Genomic DNA, 26,980 nt, shown 5'->3' with positions numbered 1-26,980 from the left:
ATCTAAACTCACCCCAGCGTCCACACACGTGCATCACCTGGGTCACCCATTTCATAAAACACGAAACGTGCGTTATGATTGTCGTCTCCGCGTACAACAAAACGTGGGCACCTAGGAAAAGAAACGGTCAGGTGAATGGGGCTACCGAAAGATCAAAATCGGAGGGGGAACAGATCTGTCGAGAGAGAGTAAGCGTGAAGTAGCGGGCTCGATAGAGGGGGAGAGAGAGAATGACAACGGGCTCTCTCGTTCACTATGGTCAGTGCTTTTCGAACTGTTGCCAGTGACAGTTCCACGAACATGCGGCGGTCGATACTCGATCATTGATTCTCTACGATAACGTTACGTCTTCTTTTTCTCACCTGATCACAGAGAGACAGTTGATACGTGCCCTTGTTCTCGGTCCAAGCGCGCTCCAAGTTTATCGAACCGTTTACGTCTTGGTGCTACTTTCCACTTTAGGAGTATATTTACGTATCCTCAAAAAACTGGACGAATCATGGTAAGTGAAAATGCTTAAGTGAACCGTCAACGTTTCTACCGCGAGACTGAAATTAAAAACGAAAGTTTAAGGTAATGCTTGTCCTTATAAAGGCCTGTCAAGCTTTACCAGAGGGGGTGTTGAAAAATACCTAGTTTTACCTGTGTTTACTGCCATAAATATTGGCACTTTATTTCACGTAAAAAAAAGAGGTGATTTCATTCATACGATGTCGTCCCTTCAGTGGTGACAGTTTGACCCCACTTATCTTCTCTCCTTGAAACCTCTGTGGTTTTTAATGAGGTTTCACCTGTGACCCGTTGCCCCTAACGTAAAAGTGAATTTCGCAGGCCACAGTTTACACACAAACCGACTTATCAATATGTAACTGTTAAGTGGAACGAAAAATAGAGTTTGTGAAATAGCTCAGTTCAAATGTTAGCTGAATTTCGTTGACAGCTGTCCCCGAAAAAATTGATCCGGTTGTTATTTAATGTTTTTTCTGCCGGTCGACTCCGTTTTCAAACTCGTTTTATTTTTCATTCGAACGATATTACATCACGAGTAGATTCATGTAAGACCACCGTGGAACCGGTCTGGAAAGAGATCGATTTGGAAAGGATTAAAACGGACATCGAGATCGCAACAGGGTTGTGTCACTTAGTTTTCGAGGGACCATTATTTAAAGATTTTTTCTAATTCTTGTCTAGTGGACAATCGAAAGAAACGCGTAGCTCTTGATAATTGGAGGTGAATCTCTGTAGAAAGCGCGAGAGATGAATCAAGTTATGGAGTCAATTAATAATGTTAATACCGTTAATACTAACACTGTTAGGCATTTACACGTTCAATTGGATAATCATCGTATTGGATGAGGAACAAATAAGTTATTCTTGTTGATACTAACAGATTTAAATATATTTAAAGGGTTGAAATTAAACTGTAGGGTAATAGGAGCAACGCCAGTCTTTAAGAGTTGGTTATGAAGCATATTTATTTTCAGTTGATAAATACGTTTCATAATTTGTCGCTGACACATAAATTCATACATGTAAAAACTCTGTTATTAAAGAGGGCTCACGCCTAAAATCGAGACGTAAAATTAAATATGTATGCTTGGATTTTCTCTGAATTAATAAATGCGTCCTATAATTAGTCCCTCAGACACAAATTCATACATGTAAAAGCTTTCTGATTGAAAAGGGCTCACAGCAACAATCCAAACGTAAAATTAAATATACAGTGAGTGTAGAATGCATTAGTACACTGATCAATTTCCAAAAAAACTGTATAAAATTGTAATTTATTAACTTATTTTGTATAAACAATGACATTCTACGTATTCTCGGAAATCTCTAGAATAGATAGATAGATTACAAAAAAAATAGCTATTTATGTAAGTTGCGAAATTAACGAGAAAAAAATAATTAATCGATAGAAATATTGAAGCAATAAGTATTCGCACAACTGTTTAATTTTTAAAACTTGTTTAAAAAAAAAAAAATTTACATTAATTTATAAGTATATAATACTTCCTTCGTGGGATTTCCTTTTGATTTTATAATTACTGTAACTTTTCTAAGCATTAAATGAACTAAATTATTAGTTAGAAGTTAATAAGAAGTGGGATCTTCTTCAATTCTCCTATTAGAACCTTTTTTAAAAGTACTTTACTGTAAATTTGATGTTTTCTAATTCGTACGGAGCAATAAACTAATGTGTTTACGTTACAAACTCTACTGTACATGGTTCGTCATAAGAATCGTACAAATACTTATCTCTTCTATACTTTTACCCACTTTCGCATTGTTTTGTTAATTTCACAAATTATATTAACTAGTAAATGTGTGGTCTATATCTAAGGGACTTCCGAGAATATCTAAAATATCGTTGATTCTAAAAAAAGAAGTTAAGAAGCTACAATTTCACAGAAAAGTTTTTTGGGAAATTGATCGGTGTACGAATACATTCTACACCCACTGTATGTGCTTGGATTGACTCCGGGCACAAATCTTAATTAAAGTCTTAACTTTATTTCGTGAGAAAATTATTGGTCATATCGCTACGGTCGATTATAATTTGAATTTCGATGAACCTTGTTCCGGCGATTGTTCGCCGAGCTTAATAAACGTTGAAGGAACTTGAATTGGGGAAAACATCTCGATATCGAGACGTATCTCGTAAATCAGACGGACAGCGACAGTTTTCAGCCCACACATTCTCGAGGACCTTCGCTGTAACAAGTACCGAGAACTCGTTTTGTCCTTCCGGGTTACTCGAGCCCTCTCACTTTCGTCGTGCGACGAACTCGTCGATTCTTCTCCACGATAACACACTCCTATACAATTTTTGGCGGCTTGAATGCAACTACTTTCTATCTTTCGCTGTTCTTTTTTTTATGCTGACTCCAAATACTACTTGTTAGAATTTTTTTGTTACGAGATGATGGCTATGTCTGAGAATATTCAATTGTTTAACCAAATTTTAGATCATTGTTTCTCCTGCAACACATTCAGAGGGATTTTTGGTTGGATTAAGGAAGTAAGACTTAAACGGCACGTCCGTTTTCGAAAGGTGGCTTCTTTCTTCTAGAAATGTAGGTAATCGTACAAAGTTAGGTGGAGGAAATTTTCAGTCTAGTTTTGACATTCGAATTAAGTAAACACAGAATTGAGGTTGACAATGGATTATAGATTGATAATAACTTTCTATATAGATTCAATAGAAAAAATAGAGCAGGTAATTCGGGATCACATTTTATCGCTGAGTATCTACTGATAAAAAGGTATGATATTGTCTTATCGGTGCGACGATCTGATGTACCTGGTGTAGACCTGAAGTCAAAGGAAACGTGAAAAACTTCATTTTAATTTAGGTCTTGATAGATTCTACATTTCTAAGGATATTTCAATATTTTCATTTCAAAGTTTATGTCAATTAATAAGATTTCTTAAAAATGGTCCCATTAACCACATGCAACGTCATTTTTAACACACATATATACATACATAAAACGAAAAAAAATGTCCACTCTTTAACATACATGTAAACATTGTATAAAAGAAAAAGTCAGGATTCACACTTCAATTTAAAGCAATTTGACAGCCCAGTCCCTTTAAACTTCAAATCATTTAACGACTGATGATCAGTCCTTTGTATAACACTTTGAAAATTCTTGTATTATTCCCGCTACTCCGCTACTACTAAATTAAAAACAGTCCTGAATCTTGAATCTTATCTTTAATAATAATAAGTGTATTCGATTCTCTTGATAGTTCTATAAATTGGAACTGCTAGAACCGTCGGAGTCTCTATGTACATGAAAATATTACTCCCCTGCTTTAATTACGACCCACCAAGCTGTGATTGATTTGCAAACAATTTAAATGAAACAATGATTACCAAATGGCGACTTCTTCGTGCCTCTTACTTCGTAACTGTTCCTTTTGTAATCCAAAGTGCTCGGGCCACTGTGGCCATCCTCGGATGCAACATATTGCGTTGAATTATTAATGAACGTCCCTGCCAATCGATAAACGTGACTAACCGCGTAACGGTGAAGAAAAAGAGAAATGTTGTTCCCATATCCATTGACACCGATCGGTGAAACTCCAGAGAACCTGATTCGTGGCGAGTTAACACGTTCGGACCATTCCACGTCAAATCACACGAGATTTAATATTTGACAACCATAATCACCGATCCCTTCAAAATTCGCATCATTTGTAACTCGAGGACCTACTTTATGTAGGTATAATTTCAGTCAGACTCAAATCTTGTGTACAGTAGGTGTAGAATGTATTCGTACACCGATCAATTTCCCAAAAAACTTTTGTTTGAAATTGTCATTTCTTAACTTCTTTTTTTATAATCAATGATATCTTACATATTCTCGGAAATCTTTAAGATAGATATAGTCCAAACAACATTTACTAGTTAATATAATTTGTGAAACTAACAAAAAAATGCGAAAAGTGGGTAAAAGTATAGAAGCAACAAGTATTTGTACGATTCTTATGACGAACCATTTACAGTAGAGTTTGTAACGTAAACACGTTAGTTTATTGCTCCGTACGAATTAGAAAACATCAAATTTACAGTAAAGTACTTTTAAAAAAGGTTCTAATAGGAGAATTGAAGAAGATCCCACTTCGAATAACTAATAATTTAGTTCATTTAATGCTTAAAAAAGTTACAATAATTATAAAATCAAAAGAAAATCCCACGAAGGAAGTATTATATAGAAGTTTTAACAATTAAACAGTGTGCGAATACTTATTGCTTCAATATTTCTATCGATTAATTGTTTTTTTTTGTTTTTTTTTTTTTTGTTAATTTCGTAACTTACATAAATAGCTATTTTTTTGTATTCTATCTATTCTAGAGATTTCTGAGAATATATAGAATGTCATCGTTTATAAAAAATAAGTTCATAAATTACAATTTTACATAGTTTTTTTGGAAATTGATCGGTGTACGAATACTTTCTACATTCACTGTATGTTAGTTTAATTTTTCAATTTTTTTTTATTACTTTTTAAAAGAATTTTTGGTTATTTTCTCATCACAGATGCTTTTTAAATAATTACAGTTATTAATCTACTCGCTAAAAATCAATTCTGTGAATACATCACGAAGCTAGACAGTAATTATTTCCAGCGCACGGCGAGCACACGAACTAGTGGCGCCACTGTTCTCTCCACGCACGTATGCCAGATGTATGCAACTGATTGCAGTCGGTTAATCTGTCGATCTAGAAATAGAAATTGCAATTGAAATGAAGTCCGCGAGATGCTGAACGTTTAGAAAACGCTAACGGGCATATCGTTGCAAGGCAAGCAAAAGGTATGCAATGTATAACGTACATGTATTTATTACTGCGGGCTCGACAAGTGAACGTACGAACTGCACCGCATGGGGTGGACTTGCGTGCTTCGATAGAAATTTGACCGAATTCCAGCTGCTTTCTACCGAATTTTTATCCGCGACTTCTTGGCGTAGTGTTCCGCGTGTGTACAGGACAGGTATATTCTAGAGGTTTCATAGTGGGAAACTTCAAACTCGAAGAACACGTTTTGTTCATGAATACGTTTTCTCGTGCAGTGAAGTACAAAGTAGAATGTGGACAGTATGGGTTTAATTATATTTCGTTGGGAGTGTAATATGAAATAATGTACTTCACTCACAAATATGAGTCAATATTTTTTCATAGACAGCTGAAAATTTTGTGTTGCATTTAAAGGGGGAGTGTGGTCCAGCTAATGTATTTTTCTAATGCATATAATTTCCAGATATAATTAATTTTTGTTATTGAAACTTTTTTTACGTATAAAGGGACGTTCAAAGAAGAAAATTTGACAGTGTAGATTTAATTTGAATGTATACATACATAGATATAGTAGTCGCAAGGAAAGGATTCGGTCAAAACGGTGGGATACGTGGAGCCCTGAGAAAACATCTGATAGATAATATCAGAAAATTTTTCTCTTGAGTACAGTGGGTGTAGAAAGTATTCGTACACCGATCAATTTCCAAAAAAACTATGTGAATTGTAATTTATTAACTTTTTTTTTTATAAGCAATGATACTCTAGATATTCTTGGAAATGTCTAGAATAGATACAGTACGAAAAAATTAGGTATTTTGTATAAGTGAGAAATCAACAAGAAAAAACAATAAATCGATAGAAATACAGAAGCAATAAGTATTCGCACAACTGTTTAATTTTTAAAACTTGTTTAAAAAAAAGAGAAATTTACATTAATTTATAAGTATATAATACTTCCTTCGTGGGATTTCCTTTTGATTTTATAATTACTGCAACTCTTCTAAGCATTAAAATAACTATCATAAATGTCGATGTTATTCGAGGTGAGATCTTCTTTCATTCCATTATTGGAGCATTTTTTAAGTCTTTTTTACTGGAAATTTAATGTTTTCTAATTCCTACGAAACAATAAACTGATGTGCTTATGTTACAAATTCTACTGTAAATTGTTCGTCATAAGAACCGTGGGAATACTTATTACTCCTATATTTCTACCAAGTTTTCGTATTTTCTTGTTAATTTCGCATATTATATAGACTAGTAATTGTTGTTTGAACTATATTGTAGAGATTTTCGAGAATATGTAGAATATCATAGATTATAAAAAAAGGCAGTTAATAAACTACAATTTCACACAGAAGTTTTTTGGGAAATTGATGGATATACGAATACATTCTACACCCACTGTAGGTACGTAAAATGCGTATGAACCTCAATTTGCAAAAAAAAATTGTTAATTGCAAAAATGGCGGCAAGAAACTTAAAAAGGAACTATTATTATGCTATAATAATAATTCATTAAGAGTCGAGGTTCATTAGCATATAAACTAAATTACCTTCAATTTAAGCGTTAAATCAAATGAATCGGATAAAAATTCGATGAGCTATGCGTCCCACCGTTTTCACCGAATCCTTTCGTTGCGACTACTATATCTATATATGTATACATTCAAATTAAATCTACACTGTCAAATTTTCTTCTTTGAACGTCCCTTTATACGTAAAAAAAGTTTCAATAACAAAAATTAATTATATCTGTAAATTATATGCATTAGAAATAATACATTACCTGGACCAGACTCCCCCCTTAAGAATTCATTAGTCGAAGTTTTTCTGTTGACTATTTTACACAATTATAAAAAATGGATGATGAATACAAAATGAGTATAAGTTGAACTAGAGTTTTTTTGGTTGAATCCAACCAGAGTACTCGATAATGTAACACACGTGTCCAAATCATCCCCTAAGTTCAGTTGGGTCGTGAAAAATTCTTTTCTCGAGCGACACAGATGACTGTATTTCAAAGAAATTCGATAGATTTCCCGTAACGACAGGAAAACGCTGCAAGATTCATAAGCGTTGGGCCGCAGTGTGCAGAGCCGTGTGCACGCCCGCGGCGGAAGTCGAGTGAAAACGTCTGGTAAACGTGCGTAGCCTGAAAACGATACGAATCGATACGTGCTCGCGTCGCTCTACCCAGAAAGAAATACTCGCCACCAGGGCGAAGAACGAAATGGCCCCAGTTAACTTGCCCCAAGTTTTTGCCCAAACAGGTTGGCAAAGTTCTCGGGTTAAAATACGTGAGCTGGTATGCTCCGATCTTACGGACAGGTCCGACAGGTAGCGCCTTATGTAAGTTTCACGCCGAACACCGCGTGTTTGTGCATGTTTAGGTGTGTTTGTGCATGTTTAGGTGTGTTTGTGCATGTTTAGGTGTGTTTGTGCGTGTTTGTACGTATCCATCTGGAAATAATAGATCCTGGTGATAACATGAGACGCGCTTGCCTCGAATTTCAATTTTGCGTATTCGATCCGTGAAGTAGTGATGAATGAGTCATAAGTAACGCGGGCGGAATCTGATTTGTTTGATCGTGATAACGGCAGTATACGCAAATTAGTGTATGGGAAACGAAGAAGCACAAATTCGAATTTTACTATTTTTTAATTATCTACGAAATAATAATAAAATTCTTCTTTATTTTCTGCATGTATTTTCTAATATATCGGTTTCGTTGAATTTTTCTTCTTAAATCTTCTTTTTTGTTTGAACGTCCACCATTACTTTCAAGAAGTTCTTAAATCATTGTTACAATTCTATTTATACTAAACAAAAAATATTGATGTTCGTGGTCTTTGTAATACGATACATGTATTCATTTATTACATAAATATACATGTAAATATGCATGTAAATATTGATGTAAATATACACATGTAATATGATTGATAATTATAATATGATAATACACACTTAACATGAATATGATTATATATTGTTGACAAACCTGTGGATTACATTTTAGTAAAGTCAGAGTCAATGCCTCAGAGTCTCAGAGTCAGAGTGGCTCTAAAAATTGTGAAAACTGCAGCATAGAATTTATCAGACAATAGCGAACAAATGTATTAACTGAAACATATTTTTCCCGACTGTTTCCAACCTCTGCAATGTATCTTTTGCAACCTCTCTGATCATGCTTCAGCTTAACGAAGAAAAAATCTCCACAATGGGGTACCGAAGTGATTTGTTTCTCCTAATAGTGTGTTAAATGATCTATAGTCGTATTAAAATTAATTGGCCGTACAAGGTCACCGAGTGGATTATCCTCACCAGAGCGTTAGGTCACTCCGCCTTTCTATCCCTCGTATCATTACGCAAATCTGCAGGCCACGCACTCTCCGTGTGCCAAACAGAGCAACAAGCTAGCTTGGCGTAAAAGTAGGAATTCAATGTGATTCACAGTCAATCATGTGACCTTGAACGGACAATTGAATTTGATCCAACTGTAGTTTCAGCGTGCAATGCAAACGTACAGTCGTTGGCCGAATTATTCGTGGCAGTAAGCAAAATGTAGATCTTCCTATTATAAGGAAATAATACTAATTTCAAATAAAATTTTGTTTTTGATTTTCTACAGGGTGTTAACAAATATGTGGAACATTTTTTCAAGATCAAGTCTTCACACCAGTACAAATCGAAAAGTCTGTTACCATTTTGCGATCTGAGGCTTCGTTGTTGAGATATAAGCGATTGAAATTTACAGGTGGACTTCCGGCGCGGGCTGTTTAAATCCCTGTCAGCTGAACGCGCGGTCGCACATGGACGCACTCACCCGCGAAAAAGACACACCGATGCACACTCATTTGTTTCATTCCTGCAACGCATCGGTGTGTCTTTTCGCGTGTGAGTGCGTCCATGTGCGACCGCACGTCAGTGATGGGTAAAACTCTAGGCTTCGAGTAAACCTGAAGTTTGCCGATGTGTTTGTCTCGTTTCTTTCTTTGGAAAATGTTCAAAAGAGAAAACGCGACAAACATGTCGGCAAACTTCAGATTTATTCGAAGCTAGGGTTTTGCCCATCACTGCCCCACGTTCAGCTGACAGGGATTTAAACAGCCCGCGCCGAAAGTCCACCTGTAAATTTCAATCGCTTATATCTCAACAACGAAGCCTCAGATCGCAAAATGGTAACAGACTTTTCGATTTGTACTGGTATGAAGACTTGATCTTGAAAAAATGTTCCACATATTTGTTAATACCCCGTATATTACTTACAGTGATCAAGTTGAGGAAACAGGAAGCTGCAAACTCTTTAAATTTTCTTTTCAACTTATAATTTAAAGGTGGCAATTATTATATAATTGTTCGTTAATAAATGTTAATAAGATATTTTTTGTTGTTCAGTTTGATAGGATATGAAAGAAATTCACGAGCATGTGTGTCTCTAACGAGTACGTAGATTAAACAGGAACCTTCCTCGAATGTTTAGAAAACGTGTAACCTGAATTACATCCGCTTCAGTCTGATTTGCCTGCAATCATTATCATAAGAGGAAACGACTTCTGTCACGACTCTCTGAAAGATGCATTTTAATATTCTCGTTTAGAAGATTTACTGCTCTGTATTCGTGCATGGTACTTCAATATATGAATTACGTTGACGGAACAGCTCGAGTTACTTTATTTTGTGGATAATTTTGTCTTAAGACTACTGGTCTATTTAGAAAGAGTTAACAACTTAGAAAAGGACTTTCTATAATATATATTACTCTAGGCTGACATTAAATACTTCCTCAACTTGAGCATTGTGAGTAATATAGAAAACCCACAACACAGTTAATAGTAAATAAACAGGTTTCGATATTGAACTTGTTGGAATTTCTATTCAAAATAAACCGCGTTATGCGTTGGCTCGGTATTTATTACTTTGTTTATCAGAAACGAATTTGAACGCACGAATAATCGACGTGGATGGGTTGGGTAGTGAAACGTTGATAAATTTGCGCGTCATTTCGTGATTCTTCCAGGCGCACTTTTCCTTTGTAAACGCTCGTATTGGAGCGAGGGCACGAAAGTCGGTCATTGTCTTCTTTATCGATTTATGCGCAAGAGAAACGCACAGAATCGCAGGGCGGATATTGAACTTTTTTTTTTTTTAAACAAGACGCAAATTACAAAGGGTACTTGATGAGTCATCTACATACAATAGGAATCAGAATTGAAACGATAAAAACGTTTTACTCTTTTGCTTATGATTTTTTTTCTTTAAAATAAAAATTCGATAGTTTTTATTACATGAACACGTTCAATTATTTCAAATTCAACGTTGAATTCGAGGTCTTGATACCATAAAAAAATTATTAGTTATAGTTCCATGCATATATGTATACTTTTGCACAAATTACAAAGTGTTGTTTGTTTCATTTTGTTACTTTACTTTGAACAGAATTTTGTCCTAAAAAGAACAATTCAGTAATTTAAGTTATTGTCTTTAAATCATAATCTCATTTCCTAAATTATTCTTTCAATTAAAATAATGCGATTATATTTTAAAACGATCCACAATATAGAGAACCATATACATAGAATAACATTTCGAACAATAGTCGACATTGAACTAATACTTGGAATGTAACGTTACTTTAGAATCATCAGATCTGACACGAGGCATGATCCAGTAACGCGAAGAATAATAGATCTTTCTTTTACGGTCGGAGCTTTCACTCGATTTCAGGTTAAACGATAATTGGCTGGTTAATAAAATCTGCAACCTCGTTTAAAAGTCCCGTAGAAATTGAAATCCTGCTCGAAATTCAAATTTCGGTGAAAGTAGAAAGAGGTGGACGAAAACAGTTGCTAATTGGCCAATGATGTTACGAACTCGTATTTCTATACTTTCTTGTAAGTGTAACTCACAATTGAACAGATGATGGCGTGTCAAGTAATTCACGTAATTGCCTAACACTATATAATTAAATAATGAACAAGAAAGTCTTTAGTTTTTTTTGTAATTTTTTCGACGAGGAGTCTACATACGACCGTGCTCATATAACATGGTTTTTTACGTGCAATTTTGTATTGAAGAAAATTATTTGTTATCACCAAAACATCGAATAAAAGAGCCTATAACTTTCATAAAGAGCGACGCAATAAATTATTTTTAAAAAATTCGTAAATACGTGCCTCGTTTTCAACGTCCTGACCTCCTCTTGATACTTACGTAACGTGAAACAGGTTCCAAAAATTGTGCGATGTAATATTAAAGTTCTTCTCGCGTGAAACTTGAATGTTCGCTAGGCAAAGCAGAAGGAAACGGATGGAACGATTGCAAAAATAAACGGTACTCCGGCAGTAGGTAAGAAGAAAAAGGAAACGGCAATAGCCATGCCGATGAAATGAAAATTGAAAGTAAGATCGTTTAAGGTCAGATAAAAGGAATGATACGAACCAAGTTACGCGCGCTTGTGGTATGTTGAATACATTGCGGTACGGTGCTCCAACGTATAGTAATAATTACGTGATCGTAGCTTGCAAACACTACCGCTGATGACTTTCGATCAAAACGTCTACTTCCGATCTTCGATAAAGTACCAATCAACTGTTAGATCGTATGCGAACAAAGAACTAAGTTTTGATATATGCAGTGGTGTAGGTATGTCTTTGAGACACACAAGGAACAAATCATTTTAGGTTTTCTGTTCTCATTAAAATAAATTTTAATTAAATATTATGTATGGGAAGATACTTAACCATTTTTGAAACTTAAATGTAAATTTTATTTACGATTTTTTTATAATTTTACGAACACCTGAAACATGAAAGTTAATTTAAAGGAGTTGAAAGTTTTAATATTTTCATACTTTTAAACTATGAATTATTTTATTTTAGATACATATTTCATCTGTCAATAGGATCTAATTTAGAATGCTGGATCAATCTCTACTCTTTGCAGTCCTTAATTAATTAGGATCTTCAATTTCTACCTACCGTTGCAATACAATACTTACGCTATTGGACGCATGCGCTTATCTTGGAATATAACGAACTTTATCTATACGTTCGGTCGTAACAAGATTTATAAACACGGTACAACTGTAATAAAGTCGATGACAAGGTTGACGAGTGATTGTACAACAGGATCTACATATGTGTACGAGTAGGAAATAATTGCAGCGATGAAGAAACGGTTGACGAGTAATTGTTGAAAGTTTTGACATCGATTCCAGCACGTAAAATAAACAGTTGCCTTCTACGCGCACACGATGCGCTGATTTCGATCTCGAATGGTTGCAGCTATTGCTGTAACGACGGTCTTGCAAAATGATGAAACAGGACTGACAAATGTGAGAAAAACTGAGACCTGTGAAGAGGAGTGAAAGGGTCGTAGGTTTGCAAGACGGGAAACGTACGAGAGTAGCTAGGTACTGTGCAAACAAGCAACAGAAAAATTGATGAAAAATTTTCAATTATTTCAGAGTCAGTAACAATTTGAAACGATACGTTGTAAAATAACAATATTAAATATAAATATAGACTCTGTTACGAATATTTTGAATTTGTTACTGATTTTCAAATTTCGAGTTCAGATTTGGAATCAGCGACCAGCAAAAATCCCTGGATACCAAGTTTCATCCAAATCGAATCATTTTTCGCATTTCGTCCCGTCATTAGTGCTTCCGCCATTTTGAATTTTTCAGTTTTGTGTTCAGATTTGGAATCAGCGACCAGCAAAAATCCCTGGATACCAAGTTTCATCCAAATCGAATCACTTTTCGCATTTCGTCCCGTCATTAGTGCCCCTGGATACCAAGTTTCATGAAAATCGTTCGAGAGTGACAATATATAAATTTGCAACTCTTTTAAAGATCTTAGGGGGGTTTTCCTTCCAGGAAATACTGCTACTATGTTTACTATATTATTTCTTGGAAGTTACATATGGCCACCGGGCAGTTTCCTTATTAAAAGGTCTATTAAGTAGAAAACTCTGAAGTGATGTAACTTGGCATAGAACCATCCGATTTGATTCTAACAAGAAGCAAATTGACGGATGGAATTTCTGCTATTTACTAGATAATTATAATCATTGTTAAATACTCTTAAACAATTGCTTTATTTTGTTATTATTAATTACATTTGAAGTGTAGTAACTCGTCGTGGAATAGTCTGATTTCATTTTTACGAAATTCAAATTAAAGAACAGAATTTCTACTATCTACTATCTAGTTACTATCATTGTTAGATACTCTTAAACGATTATTTTATAAAAAACAAAATCCTAAGGCCCCTTTGGAAAAATCCATTACATTAAAACGTCCTAAAAATAGATCGTACAGATAATGGGTGATCCACTCTAATTCTGTCAGAAAATCATCTTCCTTAAATTAGTTTCAAAACATTGCATATCTAATGAAACGATACGTTACGAAATTTCATACAATGATCCTTGACGTAACTCAAGGAAAAAGAAAGATCGACGAACGTATCGTCGACGTTGTAGAAGACAAAAGTAAAAAGAGGAACGGTATCGGTTGACTATATAATCGACCGAATAATTACGTTCTCTCTTTAATAGCCAATCTGGAGAATCGATTTCTCTGATCGCAAAGAATCGGTAATTAGACGTTCGTTCACGATAGCTAGCGAGACGACGGTGGCTCTCGAAAATCTGGAACGTTGGTCGTCGGTGAAATTTTCACGGATGGTCGATTCCTCGACGATCCATCCAACGAAACCTGGCTTCGATTGCGACGCAAAAAACGAAACCTTTATAAAGTAATATTCTCATTAAAAACCTCAGCTTCTTCTTTGGAGATGATCCACCTTTAGAAAATTATCTCATCCTCAGTAAAGTTACATTGATTTTTAGAAATTTTTAGAAATCAATGCAATTGCTTTCTGAAAGGTATACGAGCTACAATTCACTATACAGGAAGCAATAGAAGAGCATGATATCGTACAAAGAGCGTGAACTGAAGGGGAGAGAAACACTTGTATGCAAATGCATAAATCTGGTGCGAGCTTACCTCCTTTTGGAACAATACATGCCCTCTTTTGTTCTTTAATCTCTACGCATCGCGTTAATTAGTAAGCGACGATGATAATGGAGCAACTTAAAAAGTATAACGTGGAATAATTGCGAATATAATAAAAGTCTCTCATCAGCGTAATTGCAACGCAAATGACAATAAAGTTAAAATACCGTAAAAAATATTCGCAAAGGAATGTAATCGGATTTTCAATCGATCAATATTTTCACTTTACCGTGAATTGATTGTGAAACTTGTTCCAAAGTGTCAACCAAGTGTAAAATTTCAGATCGAAACACTATCTTGGGATATAATGATCCTTTTTTCGAGATGCGCGAATCGAAGTTGCGCGCATCTACTCGAGTTTTAAGTTCTGCAAAATACTAAATCGACGCTCGAGAAAGTTCGCGACTGTATTGCCTGTTAAGTGTTTCGCGTGGAGAAGAGTAAAAAGAAAGAACGGACGAAAAGCGTTTCCAGCCGCGAGATTTAGAAAATGTATCCGACTTACCGCGCCATTGCGTTTTACGTTTCTATTTATGTCAACTGTACTTTCCCTTAGTCGTTACAAGTGTCACGGGAACTCGAGCAAATACTCGCCTGGTTCTCTCCATTGTGATTCAATTATATGCGGAATCGGTGCTGGGTCGTCTCGAAAAAATTCCATCCTGGTTAACACTAATTGCATCCATCGAAGAAAGTAAATTTGAATTTTAGATTACAGTAAATTGTAGTTTTGCACTGAATTTAAATTGTGAGTGGCAATACTGATATACGTTTCCATCTTGGTTGTTGAGGAAGTCTTAATGTGCATATGTTGAGTAATGTTAAAAAATTTTGTTCTTGAAAAGCATCATTGGTGCACACTGTCAAGAATAGTAAATATTTCTTTGTAAATGTCCACTTGAGAGTGACGGTCGATTGAAACTGTTTTTACGAAAAATAAATATAAACAATTTCAAATCGATTCGTCTAGAATTGACGGAGAAAGTGGTGCAACCAGTTTAAAGTTCTCGTGCCTCGCAAAAAAATCTTCACAACTTTTCTATTTGCACAATTCCCAACTGAATATTGCAGAGACGTGTTCTTAAAAGGTCACGTTTTCAAATTACGTAAAAAGAAGTCAATTTTCGCGTTTCATCAAAGTGTTGTCTCTTGTAAACACTTCCACGCTCGTGACACTACATAATCGTTCAGTATTGCGGTTACATTGGTTACTTATTTGGTCACCTTATTACAAGATCCATACCGACACAATCGAGAAAGTGCAATACGATTTCTTAGAAGTCTCTTACCACACCAACGTGATCACTGTTGACGATCCTTGCTATCTCATCTCGGGGTATTGACCCTCGAGTAGTGAAAGATCTTAGCACACCTGTTATTTGTGTATAAACTCGTCCATTAGTTGATTACTCGCATCGATAGTTTCGAACAACCGTAATTTCACGTTCTCGATAGAAATTTGAGGCATCGTCTTCGACAAACCATCCTGACACGCGTTGCGCCAATTATAGTTGCTTAAATCGCAGAAGCGAGACTGCCAATTTATAGCCTAATGAAACTGACCTTTTCTATGCGCCTCTGCGTGTGTTTAAACATTGCGCGTTGTTGATCATCGATGGCTCGTGTTTCTTCCTGGTTTTCTCTGTTTGTACTGTTCTCTGTACCTCTAGCCATTAACGTTTTATTATACCAAAGGTTTCATCTTGTTGGTAAAAAAATAAATTAAAATAACATTCTTGTATCAAGATTCTTTCGATGTGACAATTATTTTTGAAACTATTATTAACAGAATGGGAATAGTGACAGAATATAACAAAATTTAATCAATCTTCGTGAGACTGTAATTAACACCAAATTAATTAAGAATATTCAAAACGGTCTATTAATGTTTATTAACTGGTGTTTTGGAACTTTAAATGAGGAGCCAAAAATACTCAGATAAAGAATATTATTGGTATATTTTTTTGTACTCATCAGAGATTAATTAGTCATTAATAATTCAGAACATATTTCGCTTTAAAAATATACAGTAACTAATCATAAAGTGATTAAGATTCCCAGAAATATTAAATTATTAATATATTAGAATTTTTATTTTTATACTGTTATAGTCATAAAGAAAGATCAGTCTAATTAGCTTTCGTGAAGCTATAATTAATAATTTCCAAATTATTGAACTACTTACTAGAACCTTAATACTTGACTTAGTGTACGAAGAAAGAAGTATAATTTTAAGAAAACTCTGTAGAAAAAGATTCATAAGGCTGTAATAAATAATTGAATTAGAAATTCCTAGAATTTTAATCCTTGAACTGTTCTGAAAGAAAATAATATCTACCCAACCTTCGTCAGGTTCTGTAGAGAGCAAAAATAACTCGATACTGTCCGCATTCTCTTTACTCGAGTTACCACATTCTCTTTAACCCGAGACTGATCCTTCTTTCACCCCTGAATTCGTCTCGACTAACGCGTCTGTCTATAACTGACTGTTTCTACTCGTGCTGGAACAGACGCTGCTGCGATTCACTTTCTACCAGCTCCTCTCCAGCTCTCGTTTAATAGATTCGAGCCGAAGGAGATTCTAAAATTTATTAGTGTAGATACAGTGTCGAGTTCTCCCAACGGTTCGATACGGTATTAGAAAGTCCGCGGATATGTTGCTTGCATTGGGAACTTGTCACGGATATATATCCCTGCAGCAAATGTGATAGACATCCATGTTCCACAGGGAACGATTTCTCAATCATCGTCATGCAGATAGACGAGTAATTTAAAGAGTGGAGCAGACGTCAGAGGAATCATGTTCCCGTTCCTATCATGTCACGAAAGTCGTGGTTGTTGTGTGTAATTATGCACGCAAAAGAGAGGAATCTTGAGCAATTTCTAATGTAATAAAAAAACGTACCAAACTGTCCAAATCTGTCACGTAATTCTGCTAAACTGTTTTTTTTTTTGTATGTTGTTACAACACAAATTTAAATAGTAGTTGAGTCTATTTTATTTATTGGAATAATATTTAATTTTAAATTAATTTGATTTTGTTACGAATTACTGCCTCCTAATAATTTATCCAAATAGTAATACTTCCTTTTAAATTAATTTCATTATAATTCTTTTAATCCAGGCGATTATATTCATTATATTCATTCTATAACAGGGAAGTTCGCGATTCGCAATTTTCAATTCATCATCAGAAATTTGCTTGGTAATTTATTGAAGAAACCACAAGCTTTCTCTGGCTTTTACTGTATACCGGAAGTACCATCTTAATTAGAATGTCTGCATTGCAATTCTCTAAAAATGCAGCTAAATCGATAAGTAGATCCCTTCACTTTTGTTAACTCTTCGCGTAAAATGTATCTTCGCGTGCAATGAGTACATACATAAATAAACATAAATGACTTGTATAGAAGAATATATAAATTGTATGTAAATTATTAAGTACAGTCGATTAATATGAACGTCCCTGGTGATTCACTTATTGTTAGACAGGTGATCTTCGCAACTTTGCTATTTCAAATAATACGAAGAAATTGTTTATGGTAATCATATGCCTTCGAAAAGAGCATAATATCAGAATAGTTGGGAATAGTTTCATTATAGCTAGAGGCGTTGAGAAGATTTAAAGGTCAACAACGTTTTTTTTTAATGGAATGTCGAACATTTTATGACAGATTTAGATAGAGTAATTTTTAGAATAAATAAACGAAAGTATATTGTTCTTCAAATTAATACTGATGGAAATATTTGTTATTTCAAATAACATCTAATGATAAAATAAATATATATTACTATTCTATTTATAACATAGTGGAAATAAACATTCATAGAAGTACTAAAATTAATTTGATCATCAAGTAGTTTGCGTAGGAAATGAATACCAATTTTGTCAAAAAAAGATAATTTGGTACTCATTGAGTTCAGATGGAGTGTTTTTAGAGATACGCTCTGTATAATGAGTACCTTGATTCAATAAGTATAAACGACCACCGCTATATACATCTACTATTATTTCTACTCACCGTTGGATGCCGTTTCGGACTTTGTAGTGAAATGTTGAATGCTCCATTCTAAAAATGAACGCGACTTTCATATTTCGATAGAAAGGAAAGATAATAAATGGCTAATTGTATAATAGTTTCACTGTCTGTCTCGATATCGAGCCTCTTTTCTTTCAAACATTTTTCCATCTAATGACTAATTAACGAGAATGTAAGGTTTTCAAGTTGGGTAACTGAATTTATGTTTGCATATATATATATGCAATTATGAATATTATGAAAAATTATGATTATGAAAAATAAATCGATATATCTTTCAGATTAGATGGAGGATATTGTGTATAATAGGAAGCAGAAGAAATAGAGTAATATAGGAACTGATTAATCTTTAGATTCTAATCGAGAAATATTTTAATATTTTTTTTCGATCAAGCATTACAAATTCATGCTAACACGTTGACTTTTTCCAGGTGTCCACTGGCAGAGCGACCTGGCTGCTGCTCGTCTGCCTGATTATACTCCTAGGCGTCCTCGAAAATGCAGAAGGTAATTTATACTCACGTATACTTCTTTTTATTTTAATCTTTTCAAATCTTCATTTCACACGTGTATCCCTATTTAATATTTATTTCTTATTGTCTATAAGATTTATATGTATACATACTTTCACCAATTAAAGTAAACGCTCCTCTAAGAACGTGTTAAATAATTTACGTATTTGTCTTTCCATTTTATTGTTTCCAAATTTTACATATACATTATATATATATATATATGGAAACAAATTCGACTGTACAGGTGCAAGAAAGAGGTTCCGTAGGCCGACTACCGCCAGCCCATCGATATCGAACGACCAGGAAGTATCAGCTAGCGTGAACAGATTAAAGGTCACGCGAAATCGCATCAGCAACAAAAACAAAAAGAACGAAATTCAAACTGGCAAGACGGACGACTACAAGGTAGGTACGACGAGTGTATTTTTATAAAGACCTCCTTCTCTATAAGTGAAAGCACACTTCAGGTTCTAAAATAAAGTGACATTGAACTTTCAACGTACACCTGCTAGGAATTAAAACTTTATCACGAAGAATATGACATGGACACTGATAGTGGAAAGATTTGTTTTAAAGTAAAAATGAATGTAGATCAAATTTGTCAAGACTATTTGCATTAATTAAAAATAAATGAGAAGAGCACTTACAAATAATTAAAGATTAGCGAATTACAATCATATTTCAAAATACTAATAGTTTGACCAATATTCCAACTTGCAATTAATATTCCACATCCACTTTTCAAAGACAACCGTTGAAAAGTGCTGAAGAAAGGAATTAATCGTAGCACGATTTCACTGATTGCAGCTTGTATGTTATTACACAAATTGGTCTCAATACCGTACGAAGCTTGGGAAATTCCACCCTGAAGACATTCAACCCGACCTGTGCACGCACATCATCTTCGCGTTCGGATGGCTGAAGAAGAACAAACTGACCAGTTTCGAGTCGAACGATGAAACGAAAGATGGAAAAACTGGACTGTACGAAAGAATTATGACTCTGAAAAAGGCCAATCCTTCTTTGAAAATTCTACTGGCGATAGGTGAGCTCTATTTTTTCATCGATTTCTAGACAAAGAAAGAACATCTCAAAGGTCCGCAGGTTTCCTCATCTTTGTATAAAAATGTCATCAGGACAGTTCGAGAGCATAAATACCTGGCTATGTCAAATGAAAATCATGAATGGCAATTAATTTAATAGTAGAATTTGAAAAAAATATTATTATTTGTAGAGAGATTGATTTAAGAGTACACATTTTAAGAATAAGATCCTCGAATACGTTCAAATCGCTCTTTTCACGCTAAACATTGGGAAAGCGTCAAGTTTGTTGATTTCGATCAGGTGGTTGGTCCTTTGGCACCCAGAAGTTCAAGGACGTGTCCTCGACGAGATACGCGCGACAAACGTTCATCTACAGCGCCATACCCTACCTAAGAGATCGAAATTTTGATGGTCTTGACATCGATTGGGAGTATCCTAAAGGAGGAGACGATAAGAAGAACTACATTCTTCTGTTGAAAGGTAAGTCGGGAATGAAATATCAAGAAACTGTCAGACTCCAAGAAATTACTCTTTTTTACAGACCTTCTAAGGGTCTTGGTATATCATCATTTACTTCCTTTCGTGTAAAGACACTTAATCCGAATATTTACAGAGCTACGAGAAGCGTTCGAGGCGGAAGCTCAAGAAAAGAAGATGCCCAGGCTTCTTTTGACTGCTGCTGTACCTGTTGGCCCGGACAACGTTAAAAGCGGATACGATGTTCCAGCTGTTGCAAGGTAAAAAAATCACCCTCAACTGGGAAGTAAGAAACGGGTTCATTTGAATGGAATTCCTGTAATAATACTCAAGAGGTTTTAAAGAATGCAATTATTGAGATCTTGCATCCCAACCATGAACGATTGAAGAAACAGCAGGAAGAAAGACTCGAGATTAATATTGCGCGGAGAGGGTGACAACTGACGATTATTACCATGTTTGTTTAGTTACCTGGACTTCATAAATTTAATGGCGTACGACTTTCACGGTAAATGGGAAAGAGAAACGGGGCATAATGCGCCTTTGTACGCCTCATCACTGGACTCCGAGTGGCAGAAGCAGCTCAGCGTAGACAACGCGGCGTCGATGTGGGTTCGGTTGGGTGCACCTAAAGAGAAATTAATAATAGGCATGCCAACCTACGGTCGATCCTTCACTCTCTCGAATCCTGCGAATTTCCGTGTCCATTCGGCTGCCAGCGGCGGCGGAAAAGCCGGCGAATACACCAAAGAATCCGGCTTTCTTGCTTATTACGAGGTATTTACGAACGTCTGCTAATACTCCACTTTTCGCAGCGTAAACGTGCCACTTACCCGACGGAAATTGACGTACAGTACCCGGCACGAGACGTGGCGATGTTTTTCTCGGGGAAATGGCAGAGATAATGCTGACAAATTTTGCTCAGCTCTTCGTAGAAATTGCGGATGAGTTCGGGAAATATCCATTTCGATTGAAGAAACTACACGTCACTTTGCGGTATTCAAATAAACATTATCGTCCATGGGAAAAGAAACTCGGAGAGTTTTGTAATATTCGGGGTGTTTTGTTCTTTTTAAATTGATACTCATCAAGCTTGATTAGGCGAGAGCGATGGAAGGTCTAGTAAGGCGTCGTAGGTGGATAGCAAATTGAAAATATTTCTACTCCTACTTGACTGTTTATTTATATAGTATTATACACTCGATGGTTTACAAGGCGTTGACCAATAAAAATCAAAATTCGTTGATTACGCGAGTACTCGCTTGCTCCTGGAACAAAAACTCAAAAAACAAAGTGTCTCCTCCAAAACTTGACACAAACAAAATAAATTAGTAAATCTAATTTTGATAATTAAGATATTAATATTTGTTTTGTTTCAAAGATCTGCGAGATGCTGCAGAATGGCGCGGCGTACGTTTGGGACGACGAAATGAAAGTGCCGTATTTGGTGCAAAACGACCAATGGGTGGGCTTCGACGACGAGAAATCCATTCGTATTAAGATGGATTGGTTGAAGAGTAAAGGCTATGGCGGCGCGATGGTGTGGACAGTGGACATGGACGACTTCAACGGCACCGTTTGCGGTGGAAACGTCAGATATCCTCTAATTGGAGCGATGAGAGAAGAATTGCTGGGAGTCTCGAGAGGTCCCAACGCGAAGGATGTGGATTGGACCACCGTGGCTGCTACCGTCACGGAAGTCGTCCAGAAGAAGCCCGAACCTTACAAAATACCCGTCTCAGAAGCTTTAAGCAAAGCTAAGAAGGTTCAGAAAGCGACAACGCAGCTTGTTATCAATACTCCAACCAGTGGTGAGTATTTATAATTGTAATACGTACAGTGGGTGTAGACAAAATTAATATAAAGCAAAAGAATTCCTTTGGTTGAACTAATGCAATGAAAATCGTTCAAAATGTAATCCTCTTTGAGAATTAATTATAGGAGAATGAATACAAGCCCTGACTTTTCCTTCTGCACTATGTTTACATGTATTGTTATGTAGCTATAATTTTTTAAATAAGACATGGAGAATGCTAAATAATCCACAGTCCAGTAATAATAATGATTAGAATAAACTTATTAAAAAAATTCAGATTTTTCTTAACATTACAAAATTATATAAAATGCATTTAAAGAATTATGTTGTATAGAATATAAGTAGTTATTTTGCAAGAGTACGCGATAAGTATTCGTGAAGGAAAATATTTTCTAATACGGCTTATTTGATAATTGAGAAACTTGTTCTCGCGAGTGCATCGACTGTTGCGGAAGGTAAAGAGTGATTTCTCTTTTTTGCCAATCATCTTCTGTGACAGCGGTTAAATAATATTTTCTTTTTGCGGTCGTGGGAAACGTGAGAACGAATGGCGCGTGGTTATACGATACTTGCGTTTGTGTGGGCTTACCTGTTTCTTATTCGCAGAAAGGGAGGCCCAATCTATCTGCTACCTAACGAATTGGTCTCACAGAAGGCCAGGGGCTGGGAAATTTATGCCTGAGGACATCGATCCGAGTCTCTGCACCCATGTGGTCTACGCGTTTGCCACCTTGAAAAATCATCTACTCGTGGAGGAGAGCGACAAAGACGCGGAAATGTACAACAGACTGATTGCTCTTCGCGAGAAAAACCCTGATATCAAGGTAAAATCTTTTGTAAGGTGTCATAAAATTCTTTTTTTATTTTTGTGTGACACAATATTCTTCAAATATCTATCCTTCGAGAAATAGGGACAAAAATTCAATTTTTTAAAATAAATATATTATAGTGTTTTATCCATTTAATTCACAGAAATCTTGAAATTGTCGATCATGCTTAAAACATTCCGTGATTCAATTATTTTAGAATTTAAGCATTTCGGGATTGAAGCATTTTGCGTTTTCAACATTTATGGGTTGAAACATTCTAGGTTGAAATGGTTTAGAAATTAATTCCAATTTAATTTCAAATCAATTTGGATTGGACTGACGATATAACTTAATATAATAATATCAACAGCATAATTCCATGAAGCAAAAAATCGTAATGTCAATTAAAAAAGAAAAATATAAAATGGTCCCTAATAATAAATAATCACTTTACTTTACAGATATTGTTGGCAATTGGTGGTTGGGCTTTCGGTTCTACGCCATTCAAAGAGCTGACCAGTAATACTTTCCGAATGAATCAATTCGTCTATGAGGCCATTGATTTCTTGAGAGAATACAAATTCGATGGCCTGGACGTCGATTGGGAATATCCTCGGTAAGTGAGACAAAAATATTCGTATCTGTTAAGCATTTACAACTCATTTGTTAAGAATCTCTGGTTTAGAGTTTCTGTTTCTGTTCCTGTTCTGAGACCAATATTAACATTTTTGCACCAGGGGTGGAGATGATCGAGCAGCTTATGTAAATCTTTTGAAAGAGCTCAGACTTGCATTTGAGGGCGAGGCGAAGAGTTCTGGCCAACCGAAATTAATTTTGTCGGCAGCCGTACCAGCCAGTTTCGAGGCTATCGCGGCAGGGTAAGTTTCCTGCTCTAAATTGCGAACAACATAAAATTTGATTTGTAACCAAACCGTCTGTAACGAAAAATAGCGATGAGGATGATTTCAATTTAACAAACCAGATCAAAATTCGATTAATTAACAAGAATCACATTCTTTTCTTTTGTTCTTCTATTCATTTTATTCTTTGCAAAAATAGGTTTAATACACAATTTGGTGTGTGCTTTAGATACGATGTGCCTGAAATATCGAAGTACCTGGACTTCATTAACGTCATGACGTACGACTTCCACGGCCAATGGGAGAGGCAAGTCGGTCACAACAGTCCTCTATTTCCTTTGGAGAGTGCTACCAGTTATCAGAAAAAATTGACAGTCGTAAGTATAAATTTACGGGACAAATTACTTTCTATTACTTCGAAGCCTAAATTGATATTATCTTTCAATCTAATTGTACAGTAACAGAGAAGGGCAGAATATTACTAAAATAATTTATGGTGAATAAACCTCTGCAATTTATACAGAATAGTTTCCCAAATTTCCACTTAACAATTGCTCAAACTTAAACTGAAGTTCGATATTTATTGTTAGTTGCTCAATTTATGTACACGATATATTTTACAATTCTTTTTCATTGATAAATTAGCTACATGTCATAATTGTATATTTAGGATATTATTAATATGTGTATTTACGCTACAGGACTACAGTGCGAGGGAATGGGTAAAGCAAGGCGCTCCAAAAGAAAAGTTGATGATCGGTATGCCAACTTATGGCAGGTCCTTCACATTGGTGGACAAGGATAAGTTTGACATTGGAGCACCAGCTTCTGGGGGAGGAACGGCTGGAAACTTCACCAGCGAATCAGGATTTCTTTCCTACTACGAGGTACCACGATTTATCAAAGGTTCCATATTTAATGCAACATACTCTACGTATCTGGACAATACGTACAATTAAATGTTTAGGTGTGTGGCTTCCTGAACGAAGATAATACTACTCTAGTCTGGGACAGCGAACAGCAAGTACCTTTCGCGTACAGGGACGACCAGTGGGTTGGATTCGATGACGAAAGAAGTCTCATAAATAAGGTGACGAAAATTAAAGTCTTTAGGAATTACTTCTTCTAACGAAGAAGTAATAAAACACAGAAAGTTCATTGGTAGACTACTTCAAATTGATTTTGACAGAAATATTTCTTAAAAAATATGTAATTTTAGATTTTGATATAATGTGTAACGCTATACAGGGTGTCTACGTATAAGTTCGGACATACGCAGGGTGTCAATTCAAACCCGAAGTTAATTTTAAAGTGACATCGCGATTTTTGTTGAAAAATATCGATTTTTAACTAAAAACCCACGCTTTTCTGGATTTAAACGTCATTTTCTCCCTAAAATACTCATCGTACAAGTTTTTTTGACAATACCGTTCAAAAGCTGAGACTTTGAGGAAGTTTTTCCCGTAGAGTGTCCACTAAACAACTATGTGTTTGCAACCGAAAAACGAATACAGAAAAAGTCAAATTTTTTGAAATTTTCACGATGTAAAGTTTAACCTAATTTTTCACGTATTCAATCTTCGTAATAAATTTTGGTGTTGTATCAGGGAGTTGGGAAATTTAATCCTCTTTCGAATGGTATACTTAGTTTTAAGTTTTCACTGTAATTTGGTGGAGTTATGGCCGTTTAAGGATTGTCAAGTCGAAAACGCAGAAAAAAAATTAAAAGTGAAAATACTCGAGAATAAGGCAACACAGAGAAAATGTCTAAGAGTAATTTTTTGTTGGAAATTTGTTTTAGAATTGACACCCTGCATATGTCCGAACTTGTACGTAGACATCCTGTATATTGAATTGACGTTGGTATAATTTTAAATAAAACGAGAGTCATAAAATAATTAATCATACTAAAGTGAGAATTTAAACATTTTTTATTTGAATATAATTATAATAATGCACGATAATGACACTGTGTATGTTTTTACGATAGATGCAATGGCTGAAGGAAGAAGGTTTCGGAGGCATAATGATATGGTCGGTGGACATGGACGACTTTAAAGGAACTTGCGGGGGTGGAAAGTATCCACTGATCAAAGCTATGAGGAAAGAACTGCAAAATTACAAAGTTAAACTAGAATACGACGGCCCTTACGAGAGCAACGCGAGAAACGGGAGATACACCACCAAAGATCGTAAGTATTTACATGACTTATAACTTATATATAACACTTAGTTACATAATTATTTGTCTGAATTGGAGCACAATCGCTATCATAAATTTGTTCAATACATTGGTACCAAAGACTATTTCTACTAGGCAATGCTCTTGAAATTATGTTAAATTAAATGAATTTTTCAAACAAGGAAGACTTTTTTAAACAATATAACTTCAAATTCGTGTAAACAAAGAGATAACAGAAAAATTAATAATTCCAGCAAACGAAGTGACCTGCGATGAGGAGGACAACCACATATCTTACCACCCCGATAAAAATGATTGCACTATGTATTACATGTGCGAGGGCGAGAGGAAACATCACATGCCTTGCCCAGTGAATTTGGTCTTCAATCCAAACGAGAACGTCTGCGATTGGCCCGAAAACGTCGAGGGTTGTTTACATCACACGCAAGCGCCACCAGTGTAAACAAGAACGAAAGAAAAGGGACAAGAATTACTATATTTATGGGTATTTCCTCGCGGCTGTACCATAAAACGCGAAATTACGCGCGATATAGAAATATCAACGAATATTCGCGATACGTCGAATGGAATGGTAGTTTATCATCGAGGCTTTCCCGTGAAATTTACTATTCTCCGTGTTTCACGTACCTTTCCTTTCTCGTCTTCCCTTTCCTCTGTTCTCTCACTCGTCCCTTTGTATCGTTCGGTTCTTTGTCTCCCTTTCGCGTACGTGTGCGCATCCGCCTTGCGCACGGGCGAATTCTCTCCGCCTTTCTTTGTCATTTGTATAAAACGCACATTAACTACCGTGACAAATTACTTTTTTTTTTTTTGTAAATAAAAAAATTGTACGAAATAAAGAGAATGGTGAAATTGTTGTATCTCGTACGCGATGAACG

General features: G+C 35.5%; 1 protein-coding gene across 1 annotated transcript; it reads left to right on the top strand.

The window, feature by feature from the left end:
- Positions 1-260: 260 nt before the first annotated feature.
- Positions 261-26,962, top strand: LOC128885216 (probable chitinase 10). Its single transcript, XM_054139130.1, has 16 exons — positions 261-502; positions 18,810-18,885; positions 19,138-19,298; positions 19,701-19,938; positions 20,238-20,417; positions 20,551-20,674; positions 20,882-21,191; positions 21,796-22,225; positions 22,837-23,054; positions 23,501-23,655; positions 23,777-23,917; positions 24,129-24,276; positions 24,601-24,786; positions 24,867-24,989; positions 25,890-26,091; positions 26,336-26,962. The coding sequence occupies exons 1-16, from the start codon at positions 500-502 to the stop codon at positions 26,542-26,544; spliced, it is 2,904 nt and encodes a 967-aa protein (XP_053995105.1). The 5' UTR covers positions 261-499; the 3' UTR covers positions 26,545-26,962.
- Positions 26,963-26,980: the final 18 nt, after the last annotated feature.

This window comes from Hylaeus volcanicus, chromosome 2 (genome assembly GCF_026283585.1).
Source record: "Hylaeus volcanicus isolate JK05 chromosome 2, UHH_iyHylVolc1.0_haploid, whole genome shotgun sequence".
Classification (NCBI taxonomy): domain Eukaryota; kingdom Metazoa; phylum Arthropoda; class Insecta; order Hymenoptera; family Colletidae; genus Hylaeus; species Hylaeus volcanicus.
The sequence above is the reverse complement of the archived record's forward strand: the minus strand, read 5'-3'. Positions and strand labels throughout refer to the sequence as shown.

Excerpts from the sequence above, each read along its gene's own strand:
- LOC128885216 (XM_054139130.1), top strand. Across the intron at positions 20,418-20,550 it reads CTACATTCTTCTGTTGAAAG|AGCTACGAGAAGCGTTCGAG; the intron begins GTAAGTCGGGAA and ends GAATATTTACAG. Across the intron at positions 21,192-21,795 it reads GCTTTCTTGCTTATTACGAG|ATCTGCGAGATGCTGCAGAA; the intron begins GTATTTACGAAC and ends TTTGTTTCAAAG.